This window comes from Rattus rattus, chromosome X (genome assembly GCF_011064425.1).
Source record: "Rattus rattus isolate New Zealand chromosome X, Rrattus_CSIRO_v1, whole genome shotgun sequence".
In the NCBI taxonomy this organism is placed as follows: domain Eukaryota; kingdom Metazoa; phylum Chordata; class Mammalia; order Rodentia; family Muridae; genus Rattus; species Rattus rattus.
This window is the reverse complement of record NC_046172.1, coordinates 58,036,746-58,064,267: the sequence shown is the minus strand read 5'-3', so window position 1 is coordinate 58,064,267 and position 27,522 is coordinate 58,036,746. Positions and strand designations below refer to the sequence as shown.

At 38.4% G+C, this 27,522-nt stretch overlaps 1 protein-coding gene across 1 annotated transcript in view; it reads right to left on the bottom strand.

The window, feature by feature from the left end:
• Eda (ectodysplasin A) overlaps window positions 1-3,561 on the bottom strand; it is a 91,278-nt gene extending 87,717 nt beyond the window's left edge. Inside the window, 1 exon segment of the mRNA XM_032890344.1 lies at window positions 3,452-3,561. Within this exon segment, the coding sequence (XP_032746235.1) occupies window positions 3,452-3,561 (110 nt within the window).
• Between the last annotated feature and the right edge of the window lie 23,961 nt (window positions 3,562-27,522).

Sequence of the window (27,522 nt, the reverse complement as noted above, 5' to 3'; positions counted from 1 at the left end):
AATTCAGTACAGGAACCTGGAGGTAGGCACTGGAGCAGAAGCCATGAAAGAATGCTGCTTACTGGCTTGCCCTTCATGGCTTGCTCAACAATCAGGACCACCAGTCCAGGGATGGCACTGCCCACAGTGAACTAGGCCCTCCCACATCAATCATTAATCAATAATACTCCACAGATTTGCCTACAGGTCAAGCTCATAGAAATATTTTCTTAGCTAAGATTCTATCTTTTTATTATTATTAACTTGAATATTTCTTATATACATTTCGAGTGTTATTCCCTTTCCGGTTTCCGGGCAAACATCCCCTCCCCCTCCCTTCCTTATGGGTGTTCCCCTCCCCATCCTCCCCCATTGCCGCCCTCCCCCCAACAGTCTAGTTCACTGGGGTTCAGTATTGCAGGACCCAGGGCTTCCCCTTCCACTGGTGCTCTTACTAGGATATTCACTGCTACCTATGAGGAGGAGAAATGTTATCAACATTATATTATATGAGACTCTGGGGCTCCACCACATCACCATATATGTGCTTCATCCTTACCTCTTGCCTATAAATCTGCTAGCTCCTTTACCAAAGCTTCTCTGTAAACTTCTCTGAGGCCCTGTTCATGTTTTACTCCTTTCAATTGTATGTAGAAGCCTTATTAAATAACAAACAGTAAAATAGTTTGGGAATTGAAGTTCTATCTGAGGCTATCAATAGATTATAAAACTAATAGAAATTTAGAACGGTTTTCTTGCTATGTTTAAATGTGTTTCTGTTTTTTAGTGTCTGTTCATGCATTCCTGTGTTTGTGTTCATGTTAGGTGTGTGTGTGTGTGTGTGTGTGTGTGTGTGTGTGTGTGTGTGTGTGTGTGTGTGTGTGGCCTGGAAGTCAGAGGACAGCTTGCAGGAGCAGGAGCTCATCTTCTACCTTGTGGATCCTGGGAGTTGAACTCAGATTGTCAGACCTGCAGTAAGACATTTACCTGCTGAGCCACATGCTGGCCCTTATTCCTGTTTTTGTTCTTTGAAAAATGTTTTTTTTTTTTAAATAAAGTTTTAACTATTGAAGATAAATCACTATTCTTTGATACTTGTGAGCAAACTTGAGATAGAAAATCTAAACTTGCATTGTAACATCAAATAACTATAGCCTTAAAATTAATTACTAACAGACTCACTTCTTTATTGGGAAGTTCTATATTTGTATAAAACAGAACTTGCTCATTATCTTCAGATAGTGATGTTGAATTATATCTCTTTGGCTATCTAAATGGGCATCTGAAATTTACAGGCCGAGTTAAATTCTTTTATGTTTTGGTATTTTTAATTAAAATACTAATATATATTCATTGTACATAGTCATTAGCTTCAGAAAGACAAATTCTTTCAATTATGTCTCAAGCTTGAACTATATTCATCACTGATACCCCCTCTTCCAGCCATAACCTCCTTCTTCCACAACACTTCTCCCTTTTCTTCTCCATCTCAGAAATAGAAATTCAAATCATTTAGTTCTTTATATCCCAAACTCCCGAGGTCATTCTTGGTTCTTGTCTGTCGTCTTCATATCCTTTAATAAATCCCCCAATCCTACAGCCATTCCTTCAAAATCCTTCTAGAATCCTAGCACTTCTTACTAACTATACTGTTTCCACCCTATTCTAAGCCAGTATCATTTCTTGCCTGGATATTACCCCTTTGAATCTCCCTGTTCCTGCTTTTTCTAAACGATATTCATTAGAGAAATCAGAAGGATTATGTTAAAATGTACGTCAAATACTATCATTTCTCTATTCAAACTCATCCAATATAGTTCCCCAGTCCATGCAGAATAAGACACCAGGGCTTTTACTTTGGCCCACAAGGCTGTAGAGTGAGTTTTCTGTCTGCCCTCATCTCCTTTCTATCTCTTCCTATGATCTCGTCTCACTGACCTTCCTGAAGCATATCGTGCATGCTCCGTTTTAGAGGTTTTTTCAACTGTTGGTTGCTTTCTTCCACCTGCCACACCTTCATTTCACTCAGGTCTGTCCTCAGAGACCCCCTTGATCTCTGTACAGTACACTCCATTATCCTCTTTCACTGTTTTTTTTTTTTGCTGTATCTTTCTTCACAGCACTTATCACCACAAACATTGTTTTCTATTTATTTCTTCACTAGAAATGAAGTCCTCTGGGGAACCAGACATATTCACTGAAGTCTGTCATGTACCAAGTCCTTGTCTACATGGTAAGAATATAAACATTAATCAAACAAACACAGATCTTCTTCTAGTGTTTTTTCATCCTAGTGTGATATAAATTGGATCTATTTACTCAGTAAATAATTTTAGAGTGTGTTGGACAAACACAGCATGTGTAGACAACAGAATGACAAGATGAGCTTTCCACAAGGAGATTTGGATTGGGTTGCCACCTTTTAACTCATTGAGATACTCATCTAAAGAAATAGCTTGATAGTGTCCCAGGTGAAAGGTTCAATGTCCTAGACAATTCCATGAACCCCCAGTACTCTTTTTCCTTAACTCTAAGGCAGCACTAGTCGCATCTCTTCAATTGCTTCCACTTTCTGGAACTGCTTCCATCATTGGCCCTTACTCACACTGACAAATGTCAGCTTAAAAGAATCTCATTTTCATCTTTATAAAGTCATATTGCTTTGTAAACCCCTACAGACACATATCATCAGCAGATGTAGCCAGACACATTGTCTTTGAATCCAGATGGCTTTTCAATAGCCCAGAGCTATGTATCCTATAAACCTCTGTGCCAAAGGGGTAGCATTCTGTCAACTGACAGAGTAACACTGAAATACAGTGATTCAAAGTCCCTGCCCAGGAGCTACCTCAACATTTTGTCATCCCCTGAATGTACTAGTTAACTCAAAGCTATTACACCCATAATGGAAATGGTTTTCCTAGGTGAATCACTGTCTAGCTGAAGGGACAGTAAACACTGTCAAGTTACATTATGATACGAATGGTGAGACAAATACTAGGCCACATTTTAGGGTCATATAAGGGGAAGGGATCCTTGCCTTCAAGGAACTTCCAGATTAATGCTACATGCTTTGGTTTAGATTTGGACATAGTAACAGATATCAAAACTGTTAAAATTATCATTGGAAACAATACATCCTGTAAATGCCAGCATGGGAAAACACTATTAGTTCCAAGAATAGGATCAAATTATCTTGGTGGACATAGCTGGTATGGTATGTACGCAGGAGCGAGGAGGTCCTTATGGAGAGTGACCTTGAGGGATATAAGTACTACCATGGCCTCCAAACATACTGAAAAAGGACTGAAGGTATCTGGAATTAGAGGATGAAAGATCCTTCTATTGTTAGTTCTATGTTAAAAGATTGATTAGCAGGTTAGGCTGGAGAAATCCATGATGTCTGGATAATACATGAGAATGAAGCATATTTTTATTAACACGTCACGGAGAAAAGATCACTCGAGTAGACTTACCATCTGCTCCCTCACCGCTTTTGCTTCTTTTATTGCGGCGAACACGCCTACTTTCCTCTTCAGAATATGGCTTTTCATCAGGAAAGAAGAAATTCAGGAGTGCCATCTGTAAAATTAACAAGTACATGTGTCAAAAGGTTGGCCCTTGTTAGCTCTATCCTACATAAAAAACAAACCAACTGGCTTTCAATACATATTACATCCTTACCTTAAATTTCATATATCTAAAGTCTGAGCCCACCTTTCCTTCTATATTTCAAATGACTTTAATCATGGAATCATTACTATTCGTATCACGTAGATATGACTATTGGCTAATATCCGAAGCTTCTCTATTTTGCTCTGAATAGCACTATGAGAAACCCTCAGGTTACATTTGTCCACAAACTTCTGGGATTTGCCATAAATTTCTAATTTTCCTTCCACATTACTGATGGCTATCCGGAATTAGCCTTGGATTTTCTATTACCCCTTGGACTTCATTATCACATACATCTGATTTTTTTCATGTTCTTATTTATGTTTTGCTTTTAATTTGTTTCTAGAGCAGAGAGCACAATACTGGGATGGCAGGATGTCAAGTGTCTTATGAGAGTTAAGTCATGGTACAGTACACAACAATTCTCTGTCTTTTCCCAAACTCCAGAACATGTGGTCTAGAAGACTCATTTCAGTGAAAAACAAAAGTTGATTATTTGTATTCTGTTTGGCAGTTTTTTTCTTTTATTGGATACTTTTTTTATCTACATTTCAAATGTTATCCCCTTTCCCGGTTTCCCCTCCAGAAACCCCCTATCCTACCCTCCTCCCTCTGCTTCTACCCAGTCCCTCCTGCCTCCCCACCCTGACATTCCCCTACACTAAAGCATCCTATTTGGCAGTTTTTAAGGAAAACATAAACCTGTTCTCATTCAACTACTAATATTTTATACAATAATGTATCTGAATGAAATAAATCTTGTATTAAAAAGTACTAATTTTGATAGTTTAGTCCTCCGCTATCTTATAGTCATGCTTATAGTAATATAATATGTTTGCTCTGTGAATGGGTCTAGTTTCACTAATGATAATCATAGCTTTATTAAATATATACTTGAAGTGAGGAGATGAATGTAAGGTAAACAATGCACGGAGGTTTAGAGTTGTACCCTATTGCTGTGTAACGTTGGACAAATTCCTTAAGCTTTCATTTCGTCATTTGAAAATAGGGATGTAATAGTAAGAACATTTTACTCCTAAAGAAGTTGCAGGATCATCGCAGGGCCTATCTCATATAAACCGTACCCGATAAATCTTAGATATAGCTATTTTTAAATACCTTAGCTATTCTGAAACTTAAAATGAATGGATTTTCATTCTATTGTCAGCAGGAAAAAATAGTAATTCCAGAGTCTTCATATATGGTAAATTTATTAGTAGAAAAAAATGGGCTGGGCCCCATGAAAACCCTAACATTCTATATAAACTTTAAGTTCCCATGATTCATTGTTTATATCAAACAACTATATCCAGTAGCCTTAAGTACAGTCATCTAGGAGAGTAGATTCATTTATTATCAAAGAATAAATGAATATATGCAACCTATATATTAACAATCACATTGCATTTTAAAATATTTACACTGATTCACATGAAGTGGCTCTTCTCGAGGGAGCCCACAGACTCCCCTAAAACAATACAGGCTACTGCCCATCGCTCTTCGTTACCTATCAGAACCAAATGGTAAGGTCCTATTGTTGAAAACAGAACACACTTAGGTTAGAGAACACAGAGAAATCAATGGGAACTGAGCCTGAAGCATACGGCCTGGTGGCTAGCATTCATAGTATTGGGAGATGTTATGCAGACTGTTTAGGGAGAGAAGTCGTCAATGGGCTTACCCAGCTGTGGACACTGCATGTAGCAAAACTGATCATTCAGACAAGATTTGTGAAATAGTTGAGGGCAACATGTTGCTTTCTGATTGGATTTGGGGCCTATCCCATAGGAGGAAGTGCATGCTTGGTACTAGAAGTCTGCTCAAAAAAGTCCACGGTTGGGGAAGTCACAGGCCCTAGGTGGAAGCTTGCTATTTTGATGTTTTGCTAAATGAATATGCAGTCAACTTGCCTTCTAACTATGTATATTTATATCCATCCCAGCACTGGGGAGCTTCCACATGAACACATCCACGCATGCATACTTGCATGGTTCAACTGGTTAGTATTTTGGAATCACTTGACTGGAATATAAAATGCATTTTTCCCATAGAATCAAAAAATCTGGTTAGAGCCACAAAAATGTCACTTAAACCACCATATAAATGGGCTCATTCAATACTAATGATATGAAATCAAACGGCATTTAAAATAAGATCTCAATCCTGCCAGGTGTGGTGGCCCATATTCATAATCCCAGCACTCTGGAGGCTGAGACAGAAGATCATAAAGTCAAGCAGGCTGTGCTACTTAATATAACTGCGTCTGGAACACAAACAAATAAACAAAATAAAGGCTCAAATCCAACCCGCAAACCAGAAGAACTGTCAATAATCTTGGGGTTGAACAAGCTTTTGTTTATCTATCATCTATCTATCTATCTATCTATCTATCTATCTATCTATCTATCTATCTATCTATCATCTGCCCACGCATTTATTATTTTTACAACTGAGTACTTTAATCTATATACCTATTCATTTAATTTTATATCAGTACTTTATATCTATATATCCATCTTTCTACATAATTATCTATTCATTATTTTATAACTGGATAATCTGGGCTATTTTGGAAAGAAATTACTTTTACTTCAAGGTTTTGCAGAATAAGTGAAGGCCTATTCGCTCGTACAATAAATGACCCCAGTCTACTCCAATCCTGAGGGGCTTTTGTTACTATAACTACATTACAAATGAATACATGCTTTGTTAAAAGGAGCTTGAGGTCACCTGGCGGGCAAGAGGGAAGTACCTACTACAGATTGCTAATAAATGAGGCTTCTTAGAGATGTTAACACCATGGGCCTTGAATGATGGAGAGATTTAATGATAAATAAGAAATGGAAAAGAAATTCCAGATGAAAGGAGCATTGAAAGTCCTAGAGGAAAAAGCAAATACAGTTTCTAAAACTACTTGTAACTTAGATTAAGTGGTAGGAGGTAGAGAGGAATGGTGAGAGATGAACGGGGTTGGGGTTGGATTATAGAATTGGATCAAGTTAAGGAATTTATGCCAATCAACAGCAGAGGGTCAGGTGAACGGATTTTTCCTTCCTGATATTTTTTGACATATCAAAATGGAGATATATTTTTACCTATAATAAAAATGTAATTTTAAAGCATGAGATTTGACATATGTACACATCCTTGTAATCTCTACTCAGCTCAAGATATGAACCATTTCCATGACTAGACAAGTTTCCTTTATATCCTTTCTAGTAATTCTCTAGTATCTTCTGCCCCAAGTTGACTTCACTTCTGATTTCTGTTGTCAGTTTGGTTCCTCCCATCCAAGACTAAATGCTAACATATGCATAAGCATAATTTGTATGCCTATGACATTAATTCCTGTTGTTATATGTATGATCATTCCATTAACTTTTAATAATTGGTAGTATTTTATTGTAAAACTCTGTCCCTTGAATTTTTTAAAGTTTTTTTTGACAACTTCATACATGTATATAATGTATTTTCATTCTATTTACCCCATTTCTTTCTCTTATTCCTATTCTCTCTGAAGTTTCTTCACATCATGTCCTATTCCTAGTGTTCTGTTATTTCTTTTTCTTATTTCTCCTTCCAACTCTTTTGAGTTTCAGTTGGCTTGCCTGAATGTGCATGGGTGTGGTGTTACTAATGGAGTCTGACCTTCTTACCAGTAGCTAAACACTGAAAAGAAAATGACTCCTCATCCAGTAGCCATTAACTGTCAATAGCTCCTAAGGGCATCTTATGGCCCTCCCTCGTCCATGCTGGAATGTTAATGGGTCCTATGTAGGTAACTGCAGATGCTTTGAGTTCATGAGTGTTACATCCATGTCCTGTCCAGAAAACAGTGTTTCCCAGAACTCTGGCTCTTATGTTCTTTCTACCCCTCTTTCCAAGATGTTAAAATATCCCGGAACTTGCAGCATAGGGCTATCATTCTTTCTTAAGCGCATCCCCCTTTGGATGTACATCTGGGTTATTTCTAGTTGTGGTCATAACAAATAAAACTGATGCACACATTTATGTGTAAATGTTGTGCAGATACATCTTTACTTTTCCTGGAAAGACATCTAAGAATTGATCCTCTGAGTTATGCGGTAGGTACCACATTGCTTTCTAGAGCGATTGTAGCACTTTATGTGTAGCATTATCGATGTATGTGAGTCCTGGTGTTTCCCATCTTTGCTAATACTTGGTGATGCCAGTGATTTTTATTTTATTCATTCTGGGAGATGTAAAACAGTGTTTCATTATGGCTGTTCTTTCGAGTTCTTAAATTTCTTTTCTATTGTCACCTTCTTGTCAACTACTAGATTTCAAGTCACCCACCTAGAACATATTCTCTAGATCCTTAAAATTTGTGGTCACAGGCTTGTCATCTAATTAAAACGCCGATTAAGCTCATTCAAAAATAATAAACAGGCAGCAAATGTAGTTTTGAATGGTGTGCTTTCAGTAAGATGCACATTGACTGGATTAGAGATCATTTGCTGGTTGGGGATTTAGGTCGGGGGTAGAGCGCTTGGCTAGCAAGCGCAAGGCCCTGGGTTCGGTCCCCAGCTCCGGGGGAAAAAAAAAAAAAGAGATCATTTGCTTACCGCTTGAATTGTGGCTGCAAAATGAGTTTGTCTATACCCAAATTCTAGAAGAATATGTTATTAAAATATAATGGTATTCCTGAGATAAGGGACTCAAAATATAAATAGAGAACCTCCCCATCATCACCAACTATAGCCCCAGACACGGCTTCATGTGCTTTGGGTTTCCTCCTAAGCACAACTTCTGTGTGAGGTCTGGTATGGAATTTTGTATGTTCTTATATCCTGGTGGTAGCAGAAAGAGAAGTTGTTCACATATTAACTGTTCCAAAGTGTCTGATGGCAGCTTACAAGAATTCAACCTTCCAGAACAGGAGCATTGGGGGAGAAACAAATGTATGCAGTCAATGGAAACAATTCCAGCTTCCACAGGTGTAGGAGTATCTCAAAGTCCCTCAAAGAGAAGCTGTTGATGGTAGAGGATATTCGTAAGTCAAGTGTTCATTAGAAAGGGATTGAACATGAAAATTCTTTGAATAGGTTATATTTTCTCAGATACTGAAAGAAAATAATGCCAAACACATTTTAATCAAAATAATTCCCTATTCACAGTGCCATATTTGAGCCTCAATTAAAGGCAGGAGGGAAAACTATATTCTATATAGCATAATGATAAAGACAAAAAATAACCCATTAGTAGCTTCTCATACAAGAAGTCTGAATTCTAGCTTGAGTTCTGCATTCATTAGCATGGTCTCCAGAGGCACGTTGTAGAATATGAACAAAATAGTATTCTCTTTCAGAATATTGCTTTTCTATTGCACAAGGAGAGAGCACCAGGAATGTTGGCCACAGTCAGGCATTTTGCTCAAGGGGAAGAAAATCTAATTCTTTACACTTTATTATGTGATTACATTCTTGTTTCGTATGGTAAAATTACATGGTAAACAGCACCTGCAGATTATAGGGATCACAGCTAGAAACAATTTGTTAACAGTGTGACACCAAGGATACATACATTATTGTAGTGACTCTCCAGGGATTACTACTACAAACACTTTTTTTTCTAATATCAAAACCCACAAATTTATTGGATACTTTTCACACGGCATAGAATGAATTGAATTTAATTCACTTTCTATTTCTTTGCAAACATACTGGATTATACTAGATGATTCACAGGAAATGACTCATAAGCCTTTTGAGGGAAGGAGCACATCTCATCCATTTTTTTATAACTAGTGCCTAGTCCTGGTCCTAGCACATAGTAGGCCCCTAATAAATATCTCCCTGTTAAGAGAATAACTAAACTATCTTAGTCAATTTTTGCTGCTAAAACAAAGTGCTTGAACCTGAGTAATTTATAAAGCACAGGGTTTTATTTTCTCATAGTTCTGGAAGCTGAAAAAACAAAATTAATGTTAAGAAGACTGGTGAGGGCTGCACTCTGTTTCCAAGATGGCACCGTATTAGTACATCCTCCAGAAGGAAGGAATGTTCTATGTTGGAAGGTAGAAAGCAGAAGGGAAAAAGAACAGACTGTTTTACCAAGACTCTTTTATAGACTTAATCACATTTATAAGGAAGAGAATCACATGACCTAATGAAATCTTATGGTCCTCCCATCTGATGATGTCATCTTATGAGCAATACCTGAGTTTTTAGGGAGTCCACATTCAAACTGTATTACTATGCATTTCTTGAAGCCACAGTATGATTTCATCCTAATTGAGCCTGTTTTGGGGACCAACCAGAACTTTTATATGATTAATATGACTCAAGTGGATAGGATCCTAAAACTGAGAGACTTTGTAGGTGACTGTTTTCAAACCTTGATATACAGCATAATCACTACATATGAATATTAAAAGTGCAGAATCCCAGGCCTCCACCCCAAACCCCAGTAAATTTAGATTGAGTAGGCCTAAGGTGAAATTCAAGAACCTGACCCAAATTTGCTCTTTAGGGGACTGCAACACATACAATCCCTGAGTCGCATTTCAAGAGACTTCTGCATCGTTTGTTCCGTAAGTAGTTTATAACCTAGACTGAAAAGGCTAAGTTGTCTTTCTTTTCCTTAGTAAAACAGGGTTCCTGGACAGCTAGTGTTTTTCTGCCTTTTCTTCTGTCAATCTTAATCAGGTTATAAAAAGCCAATACTTCATGTCTCTCAACAGGAGACATGTGCATATCAGGCTTTCTAAAATTAGTACATCATTTACTTTAAAAAGTTTTCTCTTTCAATATTCTGAAGTTAATTTATTTAATCTATCTTTCTTATTATAGCCAATGTCATCTCATCATCATTATCATCTATCAATAATCGGTGGAGACTTCTGAAACATTAAAATGCCTTATGTTCTGAGGGCCTAAGGAAAAGACTCAGTGGCTAAGCACTTGCTTTTCTTTCAGAAGACTAAGTTCAGTTTCTTGCACCAATTTCAGGGAGCTCCCAACTGCCCATTATCCTATTCCAGGGTATCATTTGCCCTCTTTGAAACTCCATAGGTGTGACACACACACACACACACACACACACACACACACACCATCTTTAAAAATAAGATATTTATTCACTCAAATGTCAGTCGTTTCTCCTTGCAGTGCTAGGGGATGGACAGGGCTTTGCACATGCTAGGCAAGCATTCTACTACTGAGCTATATTCTAAATGCTTACCAAAATCTTCAAGTGCTTCTATCATAGCAAGATGGGGGTATTCCTGTAGTAATTAGTGAAGCAGCATTGCCCACTGGGCTTGGTAATCACATTGTAGATATAAAAGGTGGTACAGAAGACACTTTTAATCTTATTAAGAACGCTCGACATGCTTTGATTATAAACAATAAGTCTGGAGAGGGTCATTCAGAGTGTTGTCTTTTGAACAAATATTTGGTACATAGCACATGGAGGGTACTCAGTTAGACAGTATTTTAAACATGCATAAAGTCACACAATTTATTTGCAGTGTACTACATTGGAGATAAGAAAGTTTCCAACTCAGTGGTAAGAAGAAAGGCAGAGTATGTGCAGATTGCTGAACAGAGTGTAGTACAATGTGCCAGTTTCTGGGGGTAAGCAAACAAGAACATTCAACATTGATCAAAGCATCTTCCCACAGGAGATACCACCAGCTGAGCCGGAGTGGCAGTGGGAGCAGTATGCCTGTACACGAAATGAAACTGGCTCTTTGAATATCTCTGATGTGGATGCTAGGTTTTACCATCCGTGCAATAGATACGCTGGGAGACATGTGAAATGGAGTAAGGCTAAATATGCAAGCTAAACTCAATGAACATTTTGCATCACATATAGAACTAAAAGCAGTCTCTGGATACTGCTTCCTGGGAAGTCTGACTAAAAAATCAATGTCAAACAATGCAAGTTATTGCAAAATAGAAAAATTTAGAAAGTGCTGTATCTCTGCTTAGGATGATTAACTTAATGTGGTTATCACTGTCAAATTGCATAACAAACCAGCTCAATGTTTACCTTTTTCTTACTCATGTTTGGCTTGTACAAGGCACCTAACCTTTATTGACTAATGCCTTATATATCTTAAATATACATTTTATTCTCTTTATAGGCAGTAAGCACCTCAAAGACAGTTAAGAATGCGTTTAGACTTGTCCGTAGAGCAAGTGTGAAATCTGCTTATGATGCCTATCAAGGGGGAAAGGTGAGCTATTATAAAAACATGACTACTAATGAAAGAGGGAGAAATGCACCCCTTGCAGCTTTCCATGTCCTGTGTTCATTTCTATTTCTGATATCCAAAACAGAGGTGGAAAAAAACAAACTTCTTGAACTGATTTGTATCAATGGACAATACCAGCATGTCTAGCTTTTATGACTTTGAAATTCATAACCACCACAGATGTCACATTTATCTCATTGATCTATTTTATTGTTAAAGTCAGAATCATGCTTAATGTGAAATGGCAAAAGAGGACCACCACTACTAGGATTTTGGAAGTCAGCTGACCTATCAGCATTAAAGCTATGTTCATTGGTGACATGTGTGGAGACGCAGTGACAGAAGGATACCCAAGCATCTTTGGTATGGTGAGCTTTATAGCATAACCACAAGCAGGCAGAACATAAGACATATTGTAAAGGATGCACTAAAGCATAGCTTCAAATAACACAGCATAGCTGTGGGCTGCTGGGGAAAATAGCAGCGGAGACCGGCTAGGAATATAATATGGAATTTGGAAACTTTTCTGGAGAAAGGCTTTTAGCTGACCACAAGTTGAACACAGAAATACAGGCAGTGACAGACTGTACAAATAGCATCTGCAAGCACAAATTGAAAAGCAGTTTGTCTATATGCCATATAGAGAGGACTCTTGGTTGAAGAGTTAGAAGTGATGTATTTAATTAAGAGGAAGGACAAATATATATATATATACATATATATATATACACATAAGACATATATTATATATATATATATATGTAGATAGATAGATAGATAGATAGACAGACAGACAGACAGATACTGAATATCACTTCCTTCCCTTAGGAGTTGTCTGCTCATTTAATTTGTAATTCCTCTTTTTTTTTTTTTTGGTTCTTTTTTTTCGGATCTGGGGACAGAACCCAGGGCCTTGCGCTTCCTAGGTAAGCGCTCTACCGCTGAGCTAAATCCCCAGCCCCTAATTTGTAATTCCTCATACTTCTAAAAATCAAAGCACTTTGGTATATTAAAGGACAAAGAAGCACCTCTATTTGTAATACTTGGAAATCACTAAAGATCATTATTTGTGAGCAGGACCAGCTACATTCTGGGTTAAGAAAATAAGTTCAAATGCATCTTCTTGATTGTGAATTAAAGACTGAAAATTGTGTAATTGTGTTATAGTTTACCTTCATAAAGCTGGACTAATAGGCAAGAGAACCAAGGTGACCAAAATGAGATTGCTTGTATAATCTATTTTAAACTGGAACTTTCCCCCTTGTTCAAAGTTTCTCTGTCAACAGCATTCTTTAAATTCTGTTTTCTTCTTCCTGGAGACTCAAATCCTGTAAACTACATGAATTAAAATATATTTGGCCATAATATTAAAAATCAAGTATGGACGAAGGGTAAAAACGAAGTAGCCAGTGAGAAGAAGGTAGAACCTGCTAGTGAGGAGTCGGTAGAAGAAGAGACACAGATTGCTACTGATTCTGAGAGAAAGGCTTCAGATGTCCTAGGAAAATTAAGCAGTGGAAAGGATTTTAGGAAGACATAAATCCCATTCTGCTTAAGTTGATGCTAAAATAACTTGTAAACTAGTTTTAATCTGAAACTGTCTCTCTCAAATGAGAATATAGAAAATTAATCCCAAAAGCCATGGTGCGGCAGACCTTCAATCTAAGTACTTGAAAGGCCAAGTGGGAGGATCATGATGGAGATGGAGGGAAAATGAGAGGGAGAAGCAAAGAAGAGGGAGAGATGGGGCAGGAGAAGAGGGAAGACAGGGTAGGAAGGAGGGGGGGGGGAAAGAGAGAGGGAGAGAAATCTCAGAGGCCAGTTGATAACTTCAAAGAGAAAGCTTAGGGAGGACAAGATGGAGTCTAAGATACAAATATCTTACAGACAGGCAGGTTAATCATTAGTGATATGATTAGGAGAGATTTGACCCATAGTTATTGTCTGAAGCAAGCCCAAAGGATTAGAAAAAATAGTAGGTTTGAGGCTCAAATCCATCATTTACATACTGTAAAACTAGAACCACTAGGGGCATAAAGAGATTGGCAAGAAATTTTCAAGAGTAGAAAGACCATTTCACTGTGAGATCAGACAAATCCAAAGTTGCAGTTCAATTCTGTTAACTTGACATTTTTATTCCTCCTCTGTCTTGGGCCTCCTGGTGGTAAATACCAAGTAACTGGTTATGGGACATAATGGCAGGCCAAAATTGTTACAGTAGCTGTATAACAGACAAGAAGAAATGAAATTCAACATGGATGCTGATTAGAATCCAGTTTTAGACAGTGTCAGAGGAAAATTTCTGTCTTTCATTTGTGACTGCACAATGAAAACCTTTTGCTGAATATTGTCTCCTAAGTTTTCCCCATAGTATCACAACAGAGCTATCCACTCAAAAGAAATTAGTTAAAATATAGTCAAATGAAGTATAGAAAAACAACAGTTTCATTAGAGTTAATTTTATGTATATCCTACGTTTTGCTGTTTTCAGGAGAAAGTCATCTTCCCACAGAGCAATGGAGAATCAGATTCCATCATTGTTTACTAATCTCTCTCACAGAACTTTTACCCTAATGAATCATCTAGTTCCTACTGATGAATAAACAGTGTAGATTTGTCCAGCTTATACCTAATTGCCCCAACTGCAAATACTTCCAAAAGAATAATCAGAAAACTAATAAAAAATTAACATTTAACCAGGATATAGACATATAGACAAGGCAGTTGACTAACCAAGCCATGTTAGCACCACTGCCTCCCAAGACTCCATTAAAATGATATTAAACAAAGAAGTAATAATGCAGGATATTGACAGAAAAGATATTTCAATAGGTCTCTGAAAGACAGAAAGTGAGTAGAATGCCGGGTAATAGAGATGAACTAATAAAGAGAAAGTAGAGGATGGATTTTAGAGCTTGAGAAGATATGGGTCTGCCTAAAGAGACAATGGAGTAGCTTAAAATTTGGAAAGGATAAATGAAAAGAGTGCTGGGAATACAGGGCATCACGCAGCACATAGGCCTGGCGTTTGAGTCATAGAACAATAAAAAATCGTGTGCTTAGAGTGCTCTATTTGCATGTACACGGGGATGCCAGAAGAGGGCGTCAGATCCTCATTACAGAAGGTTGTAAGTCACAATGTGGCTGCTGGGGATTGAACTATTGAACTCAGGACCTCTGGCAGAGCAGACAGTGATCTAAACTGCCGAGCCACGTCAAATACAGAGGTCAATGCTAGCAGCAAACCATTGAACTGAGAACAGGGTCCCCATTGGAAGAATTAGAGAAAGGACTGAAAGAGCTGAAGGAGCTTGCAACCCCATAAGAACAACAATACCAACCAACCAGAGCTTCCAGGGACTAAGCCACTACCCAAAGACTATACATGGACTGACCCTGGGCTCCAACTGCATATGTAGCAGAGAATAACCTTGTTGGGGCACCAGTGGAAGGGGAAGCCCTTGGTCCTGCCAAGGTTGGACCCCCAGTGTAAGGTAATTCCTGGGGGGGGCAAGAAGGGGGATTGGATGGAGAGGGGAACACCCTTATAGAAGAAGGAGAGGAGGATGGGATAGGGGGCTTATGTCCAGGAAACCAGGAAAGGGTTTACATTTACATTTGAAATGTAAATAAAAAATATCCAATAAAAAAAAGTGCTTGTGAGGACGTGAGGAATTCAACTGAACATCTACATACAGAGCTGTTTTCCCCATGTATAAAATCTGTAGTAATCAAGGCATTTAGTTCCAAGTGTTCCCCCTCCAAATCAGAAAGTTTTTCCTAAGAAATTAAATATACTGTGATAGAATTTAGGTACATATAAGGACCACTACTGCTCCAGAGCAAAGACTTACATATGAACTTTATAAGTCCCCAAGCATAATGACTATGCATATGGGTGTGACTCATCATTGTCTTACAAGCTTCATACAGGATAGGACAGGCACTTTCCTCAAAATCTACACACATTTTAAGAGTTCAGAAAAACAAAAGAAAAAGTCCCTAAGAGCTTTCAGAAAGGAAAAACATCAAGAGTTAAATGGACAAGATTTTGAATAAATTGAACCTCTTACCAGAAAAACTATTTTTTAAGAGAAAGCAATGGAGAAACACCTTCAAAGATCTAAAGGGAAATTATTTTGAAAATGTAATCTGTCTCTTAACTTTAAATTGAGTCTGACAGCTAAAGAAAGATGTTTTTATTTTACAAATTCTCAAACTTCACATTTTATACTCTATCCTTACAAAGTTACTTAGGGATATATTCTAGAAAAAGGTGAGAGTAAACAAAGATTGACACATATATTAACTTCTGGAAACAGTGGACCTAAAACCAGAAACTAATGAAAGTAAGTTCAAGGTTGAGGGCTGCACGGCAGGACCCAGGAGCACAAAATCTAAATTGAAGCAAACAAGGCTCTAAAAGAAAGGTACCTGTAATCATTTCCTGTCTGTTGCTGTGACAAAACACCTTGATTAAAAGCAACATGTAGAGGAAAGAATTTGCCTCATCTTACTCTTACAGATCACAGTGCACTGCTGAGTGACGTTGGGGCTGGAATACAAGGAAGGAACATGAAGGCAGAACTGTTATTCCACACAACATTACTTCTGACTAGGAAACTACAGCCAAGAAATTAGAGCAGAACCATGGAGGCTGCTGCTTGCTGGCTACTTCTCAGGCCCATGCTTAGCTAGCTTTGTTATACAGCCCAGTACCCCCTGCTAGGAATAGTGGAACCCAAAGTATGCTGGGCCCTCCTGTATCAATTAATCATTAGGACAAGTCCTGTATACAGACATGTCCACAGGTTAATTTGATCTGGGAAATGCTTCAATCAAGCCTCTGCTCTTAGATGGTGTACTGGCTGGTTTTGTGTGTCAACTTGACACAAGCTGGAGTTATCACAGAGAAAGGAGCCTCAGTTGTGGAAATGCCTCCATGAGACCCAGCTGTAGGCATTTTTTCAATTAGTGATCAAGGGAGGGACCCAGCCCATTGTGGGTGGAGCAGTCCCTGGGCTGGTGGTCTTGGTTCTATGAAAGCAAGCTAGCAAGCCAGGGGAAAGCAAGCCAGTAAGTAACATCCCTCCATGGCCTCTGCATCAGCTCCTGCTTCCTGACCTGCTTGAGTTCCAGTCCCGACTTCCTTTGGTGATGAGCAGCAACATGGAAGTGTGAAGGCTGAATAAACCCCTTCCCTTTCCCAACTTGCTCGTGGTCATGGGTCATGATGTTTGACGTAGGAATAGAAACCCTGACTAAGACAGATGACATGGGGCTATGTCAACTTGACAATGATAATTATGATAGTATCCACAAAAAGCAGGAATAGTGACTCGTAACTACATTCATCATGAAGAAATTAGAGAAACTTATAAGTATAATAGAAAATACAAAAAAAAAAAAAAAAACAGAATCAGAAAACTGAAGAAAATCATGCAAGTACAATTTCCATTTTAAAAACTAATAGAAAGAAAAATTTCAATTAAAATTTATTTAAAAAATTTCCAACTATTTTAATAGCTAACACTATTATAAACAATGTTTTATTTTCAAGTTACAGCACTAACCAAAATATTAAAGCATAGGATATTTAATAAAGGGGTAGTTATATGTGACAGAACCTTCCCCTAATGAATAAAGTTTTCAGGGGACCAATCGCTGGGTGAGGAGTAGGCAGGTTTTCCGGGTCGGAGACAGGAAGAGGGGAGGCAGGAGACAGAGACTTGCTTTTGGATGGGAAAGACAATGGAGGCCAAAATGTAGAAAGCAGAGGCTCCCAGTTCAGGTGGTAATCTGTTAGGATCTGCTACCAGAGGGTTTAACTTAGAATGGTGTATAAAGTAGGATGCTAGTTGCTGCGCCCAGCAATTGTGTTATCTGTTGATCCTAAACTAAATTTGTGTGTTTTCCTTCACATGGCAACTCAACTGGGATCCAGAAAGAAAGGTATGACAGCAAAGCGTGGATTTTCAAGAAGTGCACCCCAACTAGTTGTGGGGATTTGGAAGCGTGGGGCCAATATGGGAGCAACCCGCCATGGGAACTTAGGGAGCCAGGTGGAGAGATTTCAGAGCTCTGGGTCAGAGAGTCTTCAGAGATGAGAATAGGTTGGCCTGTCTGCTGGGCTGAAAACAGGAAGGCCTATCCACCAGTACCTTGCCAGCGGTAGCATGGGATTCTTATTTTTAATATTTCCTGCAACAGATGGCACCCAATGTGGGGCTCGAACCCATAACCCTGAGATTAAGAGTCTCATGCTCTACCGACTGAGTTAGCCAGATGTGGAACAAAACATAAACATTACCCGCTTGGCAGTACAAAAATAAAAGTAAAACAAAAGGAGTTGATAGGCTGAAGGGGTTAGAGACAGAGAACCAGAGAATTTAATGGTCTTTTCATAAAGATTTAAGAGATGCTGTCCATAGTTTAAGGAACAAGAAAGGTCTATGTATGGTCCTCACACAAATAAGTGAATTTAAGAACATAGTAACTACATTGAGATACCATGGAGGCTCAGTGATTAATATCAAGAAGACATTAATGTCTACGATAGAGATATCAGGAAATAGAATACATGGGAGCAATTGCCAGAACAACTAAACAGATATAGTTTATAGAGTGAAAATAATGTCAGAGGATTAAGATTGGAACAGTGAAATGCATATATTATAAGCTTATTTGTACATAGTTCATACTTTCTGAAACCACATGCATTCACTTCTTATGATATAAAAATAATCATATGGCTATTTCAAAATCAACCAGGAACCTTAAAACAGAAATCTAAATTTAAACCAACCTGAGAATTTCACCTGAGAAGAGTGTTGATAAGGAGCCATCTCTACATAACCCCTTTTCCATCTGCCTTAAAACCTATGCCCTTTTCCTTAAACCAATGAAACTTAACACAAATTATGGATACAGATATGACCTATTTTATTTTTATCTAGAGAGGTTATTTTATGTTCTTTTATACTTATAAAACCTGGAAATATTTTAGTATAAAACTGTAAATCTATCATCACAATTAAAATAATGAATCATCAGTCCAATACCCTGAAAAGTTTCTTTATGCTGTTTAAATACTTGTTTAGTGTGTGTGTGTGTGTGTGTGTGTGTGTGTGTGTGTGTGTGTGTGTGTGTGTATTCCTTTCAACTGATGCAATATGGAGACAGGGGAAGAATTGGAGGGGAGGAAATGGGGCTCTCCACCTTGTATATTTCAGACAGGTTATCTCACCAGATGTGGAGTTCACAGTTCTAATTAGATTGTCTGTCCAGCAAGCACTCTAGAGTCCTGTCTCCACTCTCTCAAGAGTTGAAATTACAAGGCATTTGTGCATGGATACATATATACATCTATATTTTTTAAAAAATTCATACATGTGTATAGTGTATTTTGATCAAGTTCATCCCCATTCACTCCTTTCTAACTCCCCTGCTATCCCTCATACCACATTTCCCTCCCAAATTCATGTCCATCTCACTGAGTCTATTTAATGTTGCCTGTATGTGCATGGGTATAGGACTGTCCACTGGAGCATGGGTAGCTTCTCAGGGGACACATCCCTGAAGAAAATACTCTCCCTCTCCAATTGTCAATACCTCCTTAGGTAGTGGTAGGGCCTCATGATTCCCTCTCCCATACATGCTGGAATTTTGGGTAGTTTGATCCTGTATAGGTCTGTAGCATATAGTCCCAGCCACTCACTATTAATTCTTGTATATAGTGTGTTGTCATGTTCAACAATATTGTTTTGCTACAGGCACTCTAAACTTCTGACTCTTCTTATACCTCTATTCCTTTCTTCCACAATAATCTTTGAGCTTTGCAGTAGCAGTGTAAGATACATGTCCCATTTAGAACTGAGCATCCTGAAATCCCCTAGTCTCTGTACACTGATCAGTTGTCATTAACTGCCATCTGCTGAAAAGAAGCTTTCTTGAATAAGGGTTGAAAGCGTACTAATCTCTGGACATAAAGATGAGAGTTTAGGGGGCAGTTTAATACCAAGTGCATTTAGCAGAGTAATAGCATTAGCTTCTGCCTTAGGACCTATGACCTAGCCAGCCATATATTTTCACCCAGTTAATGGTGTCAGACATGACAACAACACAAAAAGAGGCAAGCCATACCTGCCACTGTGCTTTGTACTTGATAGGCTATAGTGTCAGAGAGAGAGAGAGAGAGAGAGTGTTTTGCATGTTATAGAGTAGTTCCATTCTATCTCTGTATATGCATGCATATATATTTCTAGGACATACATAGAGTAGTAGGCTTCCATATGGTATCTCCTATTCCCCTCCCCATTTAATCTTTCCTGTTCTGTTATTTCTCTTTCTTTTTTTCCATCAAAACTTTTTTGTTATTGAAAACAGGTCCTTCTCTCATACAATATACCACAACCATAGTTTCCCCTCCCCCCACTCCTCCAAAATCCTCTCTACCTCCCCTGTCCCCCAGATCCACTTTCCCTTCATTTCCCTTCAGAAAAGAGCAAGCCTCAAACAGGATAAACAGGACAAAACAAGATTAAATAAGACTAGAGAAAAGCCCACATAGTAAGACTGGAAGAAAAGAGCAGGAAGAGTAGGCAAATGAGTTTGAGACATACCCGCTCCCACTGTTAGGGGTCCCACAAAAATGGCAAGCTACACAGCTGTAACAAGTATAATTGTAACATGTATGCAGGCTTGATGCAGACCCATGCTGGCCTCATGCTTTCAGCTTCAGTCTCTGTGAGCCTATATGAGTCCAACTTAGTTGATTCAGTGGGCCACTTTCTTCTAGTGTCCTCCACCACTTCTGACCTCTACAATCTCTCCTCTCCCTTTGCTGTTGGGCTTCACAAGATCCTAGGGGAAGGGGTCGATGGGGACCTCCAATTTAGACTTTCATACCACCGGTGTCCTATCCCTCTTCTGTTGAAATCTTCCCCCTTGTTTTCTGACTTCTATGGGTACATCAATTTGGATGCACATCTCAAAGTTAGCATCCATATATAAGAGAGAACATGTTACATGATTTGTCTGGTTTACCTGTCTCACTTAGAATGATAATTTTCAGCTCGATTTAACTGCAAATTTGATAACTTCATTTTCATTATAGCTGAATAATTCTTAGTTTACCTTTTATTGCCATGATAAACATCGTGGCCAAAAGCAACTTTGGAAGGAGAGGGTTTATTTTACTTTAAAACATACAGTCTATCACAAAGGGCAGTCAGGACAGGAACTCAAAGCAGGAACCTGGAGGAATAAACTGAAGCAGAGACCATGGACCAAGGAGGAAATCTGCTCCCCATGATTTGCTCAGCCTGCTTTCTTATACAACTCATGACAGCCTGCCCATAGGTGACACTGCCCAAAGTGTGTCAGGTCCTCCACCCACATCATTCTTGAATTATTATTCAAGAAAATGCTCCACAGACATGCCCACAGACTAATCTGATAGAGCCATTTTCTTAATTGAAGTTCAGTCTTCCCAAATGATCCTGGTTTGTATTAACTTGACAAAAAAATCCAACCAGAACATAATGGATTATGCATATGTATCATATTTTCATTAGCCATTTTTCAGTTGATAGACAAGTATGCTATATTCATTTCCTGACTGTTGTAAATGGGAGTTAAGTATCTCTATAGTACAGTATAGTATCTCTATAGTATTCCTTTGGGAATATGCCAAGGAGTGGGACAGCTGAAATAGCCTCTTATATTTTTCAAAATTTTTAGTGCATTAAGGTTTTCATTGTTTACATTTATTCCTAGATAATTTTTGAGGCTATTGTGAGTAGAATTGTTACGTTGATTTCTTTCTTAGTATGTTCATTATTGGTGTATAGGGAGGCTATTTCATACTGTTTCAAAATTTTTGAAAAATATAAGACAAAAGATTCCATGATCATGGATTGATAGTATTAATAATATCATGAAAATGTCCATTGCAACAAAAGTAATCTACACATTCAATGTAGTACCCATCAAAATTCCAGTGCAATTTTTCACATAAATTGAAAAAGCAATTTCAAAATTCACATGGAAACAGAAAAGGCCATGATATCCAATACAACCTTTAACAATAAAAGCATTGCTGGAGGTGGCACCACCCCTAACTTCAAGTTATATTATAGAGCCAAAGTAATCAAAACAGTATGGTACTGATAGTAAAACAAACACACTGATAAGGGAACAAATTGAGGACCCCAATATTGGCCTATATTCTGTACAGCCACCTGATTTTTGTAGGGAATTTAAAATACACACTGAAGTCTTGCTATACTGGTCAAACTTTAACTATGGTCAAACTGGGTGCTTCTCACAGAAGGAAGAATGAAACTAGATATTTTTTCTTTTTGATTTCTGGTTTTAAATTCGATATTTTTACTACATTTCAAATGTTATCCCTTTCCAGGTTTTCCTGTCCATAACCCCCCCATCCCATCCCCCTCTCCCTTCTTGGTATGGGGGTACCTTCACCAACTACCCACCCTTCCAGCCTCCCCCGCCCGTTTTTTCCCCACACTGGGGTCTGTCCTTGACAGGATCACGGCTTCTCCTCCCATTGGTGCCCCAAGGCCATCCTCTGCTACATGCAGCTGGAGCCATGGGTCTGTCCATGTACTCTTGAGTAGTAGTTTTAGTCCTAGGAGCTCTGGTTGGTTTGGTATTGTTGTTCATGGGGATGCAAACCCCTTCAGTTCCTTCAATCCTTTCTCTAACTCTTCCAATGGGGACTCTGTTCTCAGTTCCACTGTTGGCTGTGAACATCTGCCTCTGTATCTGTGATGCTCTGGCTGAGCCTCTCAGGAGACAGCTATATCAGGCTCCTGTCAGAATGCACTTCTTGGCTTCAATATTGTCTGGGTTTGGTGGCTACATATATATATATATATATATATATATATATATATACATACACACACACACACACACACACACACACACACACACACACACACACACACACGATTATATATATATATATGCCCAGGGTGGTATAGCTGGGTCTTCAGGTAGTGCTATGTCCAATTTTCTGAGGAACAGATTTCTAGATTGGTTGTTTTATCTCTCATCTGCACAAAGCTTAACTGCAATGGATGGATCAAGACCCAATATCCTGAATCTGTTAGAGGTCAAATGGTAGTATGTTTCAACTTATAAACCTGGAAAGAACTTTTTTGATCAGGATACTAGTAGCACAGGCTACTAACAATTGAAAAATGGTACCTCATGAAACTGAAAAGCTTATGTATAGCAAAGGACATCATCATTTGCATGAGTAGACATCCCACAGAATGAGAAAAATTACCAGCTATACATCTGGCAGAGTGTTAGTGTCTAGAATATAGAAAGGACTAAAGAATAAACACACATAAGCTTAAAGAAACCAAACAAACATAATGAAAATTTGTGGCATGGAAATAGAGAGTTCTGAAAATAAGAAATGCAATAACTGAGAAATATTTTTAACATGTTCCACATTCTTAGTTATTGGGTAAAGCAAATTAAAACTATTTTGAAAATTCATCTTAATCCAGTCAGAATGGCTAAGATAAAAACCAAAGCCAAAACCAAAGCAAATGACAACAAATACTGGTGTGGATGTGGGGAAAGAGGAACACTTCTTTACTGCTGGTAAGAGTGCAAACTGGTTCATCTACTATGGAAATCAGTGTGGAGGTTCCTCAAAAATCTAGCAACGGATCTAGCATATGCTCCTGGCTTTTGTGCAGGTGCTGAGGATCTGAACTCAGGTCTTCATGATTGTATGGCAAGCACTTTTCAAATGGAGCTCTCTTCAGCCTTCGATATTGTTTTAGTTTACATTTCCCCAATGACTAATGTGCTGAACATCTTTTCTTACATTTCTTTGGAGAAATTTATTTTCAAACCTTTTACTCGATTTCAAATAGTGATATATCTACTTATTATTCAGGTTTTAATAAGTCACCCAATAGTCTTAAGTCAGATAAGTGCTACGCAAATATTTTATTCTAATCTATACTATGTATTTCAATTTCTTTTTTCTTTGAGAATTTCATACAGTATAATTTTATCATATTCTTATCTATCCTCCAATTCCTCCCAGAATAACCCCCTCTTCCTTGCCTAACCAACTTTATGATCTTTCCCTCTATTAAAAAAAAAAAGGAAAAAGCCACTAAAAAGCACTAAAAATCTTTCAGATTTGAGTTGGCTTTCTACTCCTTGACATGGGATTGCCCTGAAGTGTGGCTAATATATCCAGTGTCACATCACTGAAGAAAACTGATTTTTTTGTTTCCCATCCTATACCAGTTGCAAATAACTTCTTGGTTAGGGGTGGGATTTTGTGTCCCTTCCTCCACTTTATGCTGGGATTTTTGTTAACACACTGTCTCGATTACTATAACTATTCAATACATCATGAAATCAGGCCCCGAGTTTGATTATTTCCTGCCATATACTCCTCTTGGGTGTATTTGCTTCTTTTTGTTCTAGAGCTTTCGGATGTGCTGTCAAGCTGCCGGTGTATGCTCTCTTCTGTTTCTCTTTGGAGCTTCACAGAGGTATGTGTTTCCCTCTTAGCACTGCTTTCTTCATGTCCCATAAGTTTGGGTATGTTGTGCCTTAATTTTCACTAAATTCTAAAATGTCTTTAATTTCTTTCTTTATTTCTTCCTTGACCAAGCTATCATTGAGTAGAGCGTTGTTCAACTTCCATGTGTATGTGGGCTTTCTGTCATTATTGTTGTTATTGAAGACCAGTCTTAGTCTGTGGTAATTTGATAGGATGCATGGGACTATTTCAATCTTCTTGTATCTATTGAGGCCTGTTTTGTGACCTGTTATGGTCAGTTTTGGAGAAGGTACCATGAGGAGCTGAGAAGAATGTATATCCTTTTGCTTTAGGATAGAATGTTCTATAAATATCTGTTAAGTCCATTTGGCTCATGACTTCTCTTAGTCTGTCTATGTCTCTGTTTAATTTCTGTTTCCATGATCTGTCCATTGATGAGAGTGGGGTGTTGAAACCTCCTACTATTATTGTGTGAGGTGCAATGTGTGCTTTGAGCTTTAGTAAAGTTTCTTTTATGAATGTAGGTGCCCTTGCATTTGGAGCATAGACATTCAGGATTGAGAGTTCATCTTGGTGGATTTTTCCTTTGATGAATATAAAGTGTCCTTCCTTATCTTTTTTTGATAACTTTTTGTTAAAAGTTGATTTCATTGGATATTAGAATGGCTACTCCAGCTTGTTTCTTTGGACCATTTGCTTGGAAAGTTGTTTTTCAGCCTTTTTCTCTGAGGTAGTGTCTGTCTTTGTCACTCAGTTATGTTTCCTGTATGCAGCAAAATGCTGGGTCCTCTTTACGTATCCAGTCTGTTAGTCTAAGCCTTTTTATTGGAGAATTGAGTCCATTGATATTAAGAGATATTAAGGAATAGTGATTATTGTTTCCTGTTATTTTTGTTGTTAGAGGTGGAATTATGTTTTTGTGTCTCTCTTCCTTTGGTTTCATTGCAAGATTACTTCCTTGCTTTTTCTAGGGTGTAGTTTCCCTCCTTGTGTTGGAGTTTTCCATCTATTATCTTTGGAGGGCTAGATTTGTAGAAAGATATTGTGTAAATATGGTTTTGTCATGGAATATTTTGGTTTCTCCATCTATATTAATTGAGAGTTATACAGACTATAATGGTCTAGGCTGCTACATCTACACAATGGAGTACTACTCAGCTATGAAAAACAATGACTTCATGAAATTCATAGGCAAATGGATGGAACTAGAAAATATCATCCTGAGTGAGGTAACCCAGTCACACACAAAATAGAAGTGCACATTGTATGCACTCACTGATAAGTGGATATTAGCCCAAAAGCTCAAATTACCCAAGATACAATCCACAGACCATATAAGCTCAAGAAAGACAACCAAAGTGTGGATGCTTCAGTCTTTCTTAGAAGGGGGAACAAAAATATTCATAGAAGGAAATACAGAGACAAAGTTTGGAGCAGAGACTGAAGGAAAGGCCATTGAGAGACTGCCCCACCTGGGGATCCAGCCCATATACATACAGCCACCAATCCCAGACATTATTGCTGATGCCAAGAAGTGCATGCTGACAGGAGCCTGATATAGCTGTCTCCTGAGAGGCTCTGCCAGAGCATGACAAATACAGAGGCGAATGCTAGCAGCAAACCATTGAACTGAGAATGGGACCCCCGTTGGAGGAATTAGAGAATGGATTGAAAGGAGCTGAAGGGCTTGCAACCCCATAAGAACAACAATGCTGCCAACCAACCAGAGCTCCTAGGACTAAACCACTACCCAAAGAATACACATGGCTCTTGCTGCATTTGTAGCAGAGAATGGCCTTGTTGGGAACCAATGGGAGGAAACTGGAAAATCTGGATGAAACGGATGATTTCTAGAGAGACACATGTACGAAAGTTACATCAGGATCAGATAAACTGTGTACACAGTCCCATAACCCCTACATCAATAGAAGCAGTCATTAAATGACTACCAACCAAAAAAAAGCCCAGGACTAGATGGGTGTAGTGAAGACCTAATACCAATATTCTTCAAACTTCCACAAAATTAAAACAGAAAGAACACTACCCAATTTGTTCTTTGAAGCCACAATTATACTTATACCTAAACCACACAAAGACCCTACAAAAAAAGAGAACTTCCAATCAATTTCCCTTATGAATATTGACATGAAAATACTCAATAAAATTCTTGCAAACTGAATCCAAGAACACATCAAAACGATCATCCAGATCATCCATCATGATCAAGTATGCTTCAGCCCAGATATGCAGGGATGGTTCAATATATAGAAACACATTAATATAATCCACTATATAAACAAACTCATAGGAAAAAAAACACCACATGAACATCTCATTAGCTTCTGAGAAAGCATTTGACAAAATTAAACACCCCTTCATGATAAAAGTCTTGGAAAGATAGGGAATCCAAGGCCCATATCTAAACATAGTAAAAGCAATATACAGAAACCAATAACCAACATCAACAGACCATATGAAGCACAAGAAGACGGAATACCAAAATGTGAATGCATCAGTCATTAGAAGGGGGAACAAATATTCATAGGATGAAATACAGGGACAAAATGTGGAATAGAGACTAAAGGAAAGGCCATCCAGAGACTTCCCCACCTGTGGATCCATCCCATATACAGACACCAAACCCAGTCACTATTGCTGATGCCAAGAAGTGCATGCTGACAGGAACCTGATATGGATGTCTCCTGAGAGGATCTGCCAGAACCTGACAAATACAGAGGCAGATGCTTGCAGCTAACTATCCAACTAAAGACGGGGACCTAAGTGCAAGACTTAGGGAAAGGACTGAAGGAGCTAAAGGGGTTTGCAACCCCATAGGAAGAACAACAATATCAACCAACTAGATCCCCCATAGCTCCCAGGGATTAAACCACCTACCAAAGTGTACACATGGAGGGACCCATGACTTCAGCCATATATGTAGCAGAAGATGGCATTGTCTGGCATCAATAGGTGGAAAGTCCTTGGTCCTATTAACACTCATTTCCCCAGTGTAGGGGAATGCTAGGGTGTTGAGGTGGGAGTTGGTGCGTAGGAGGGAAGACATCCTCATAGAAGGAAA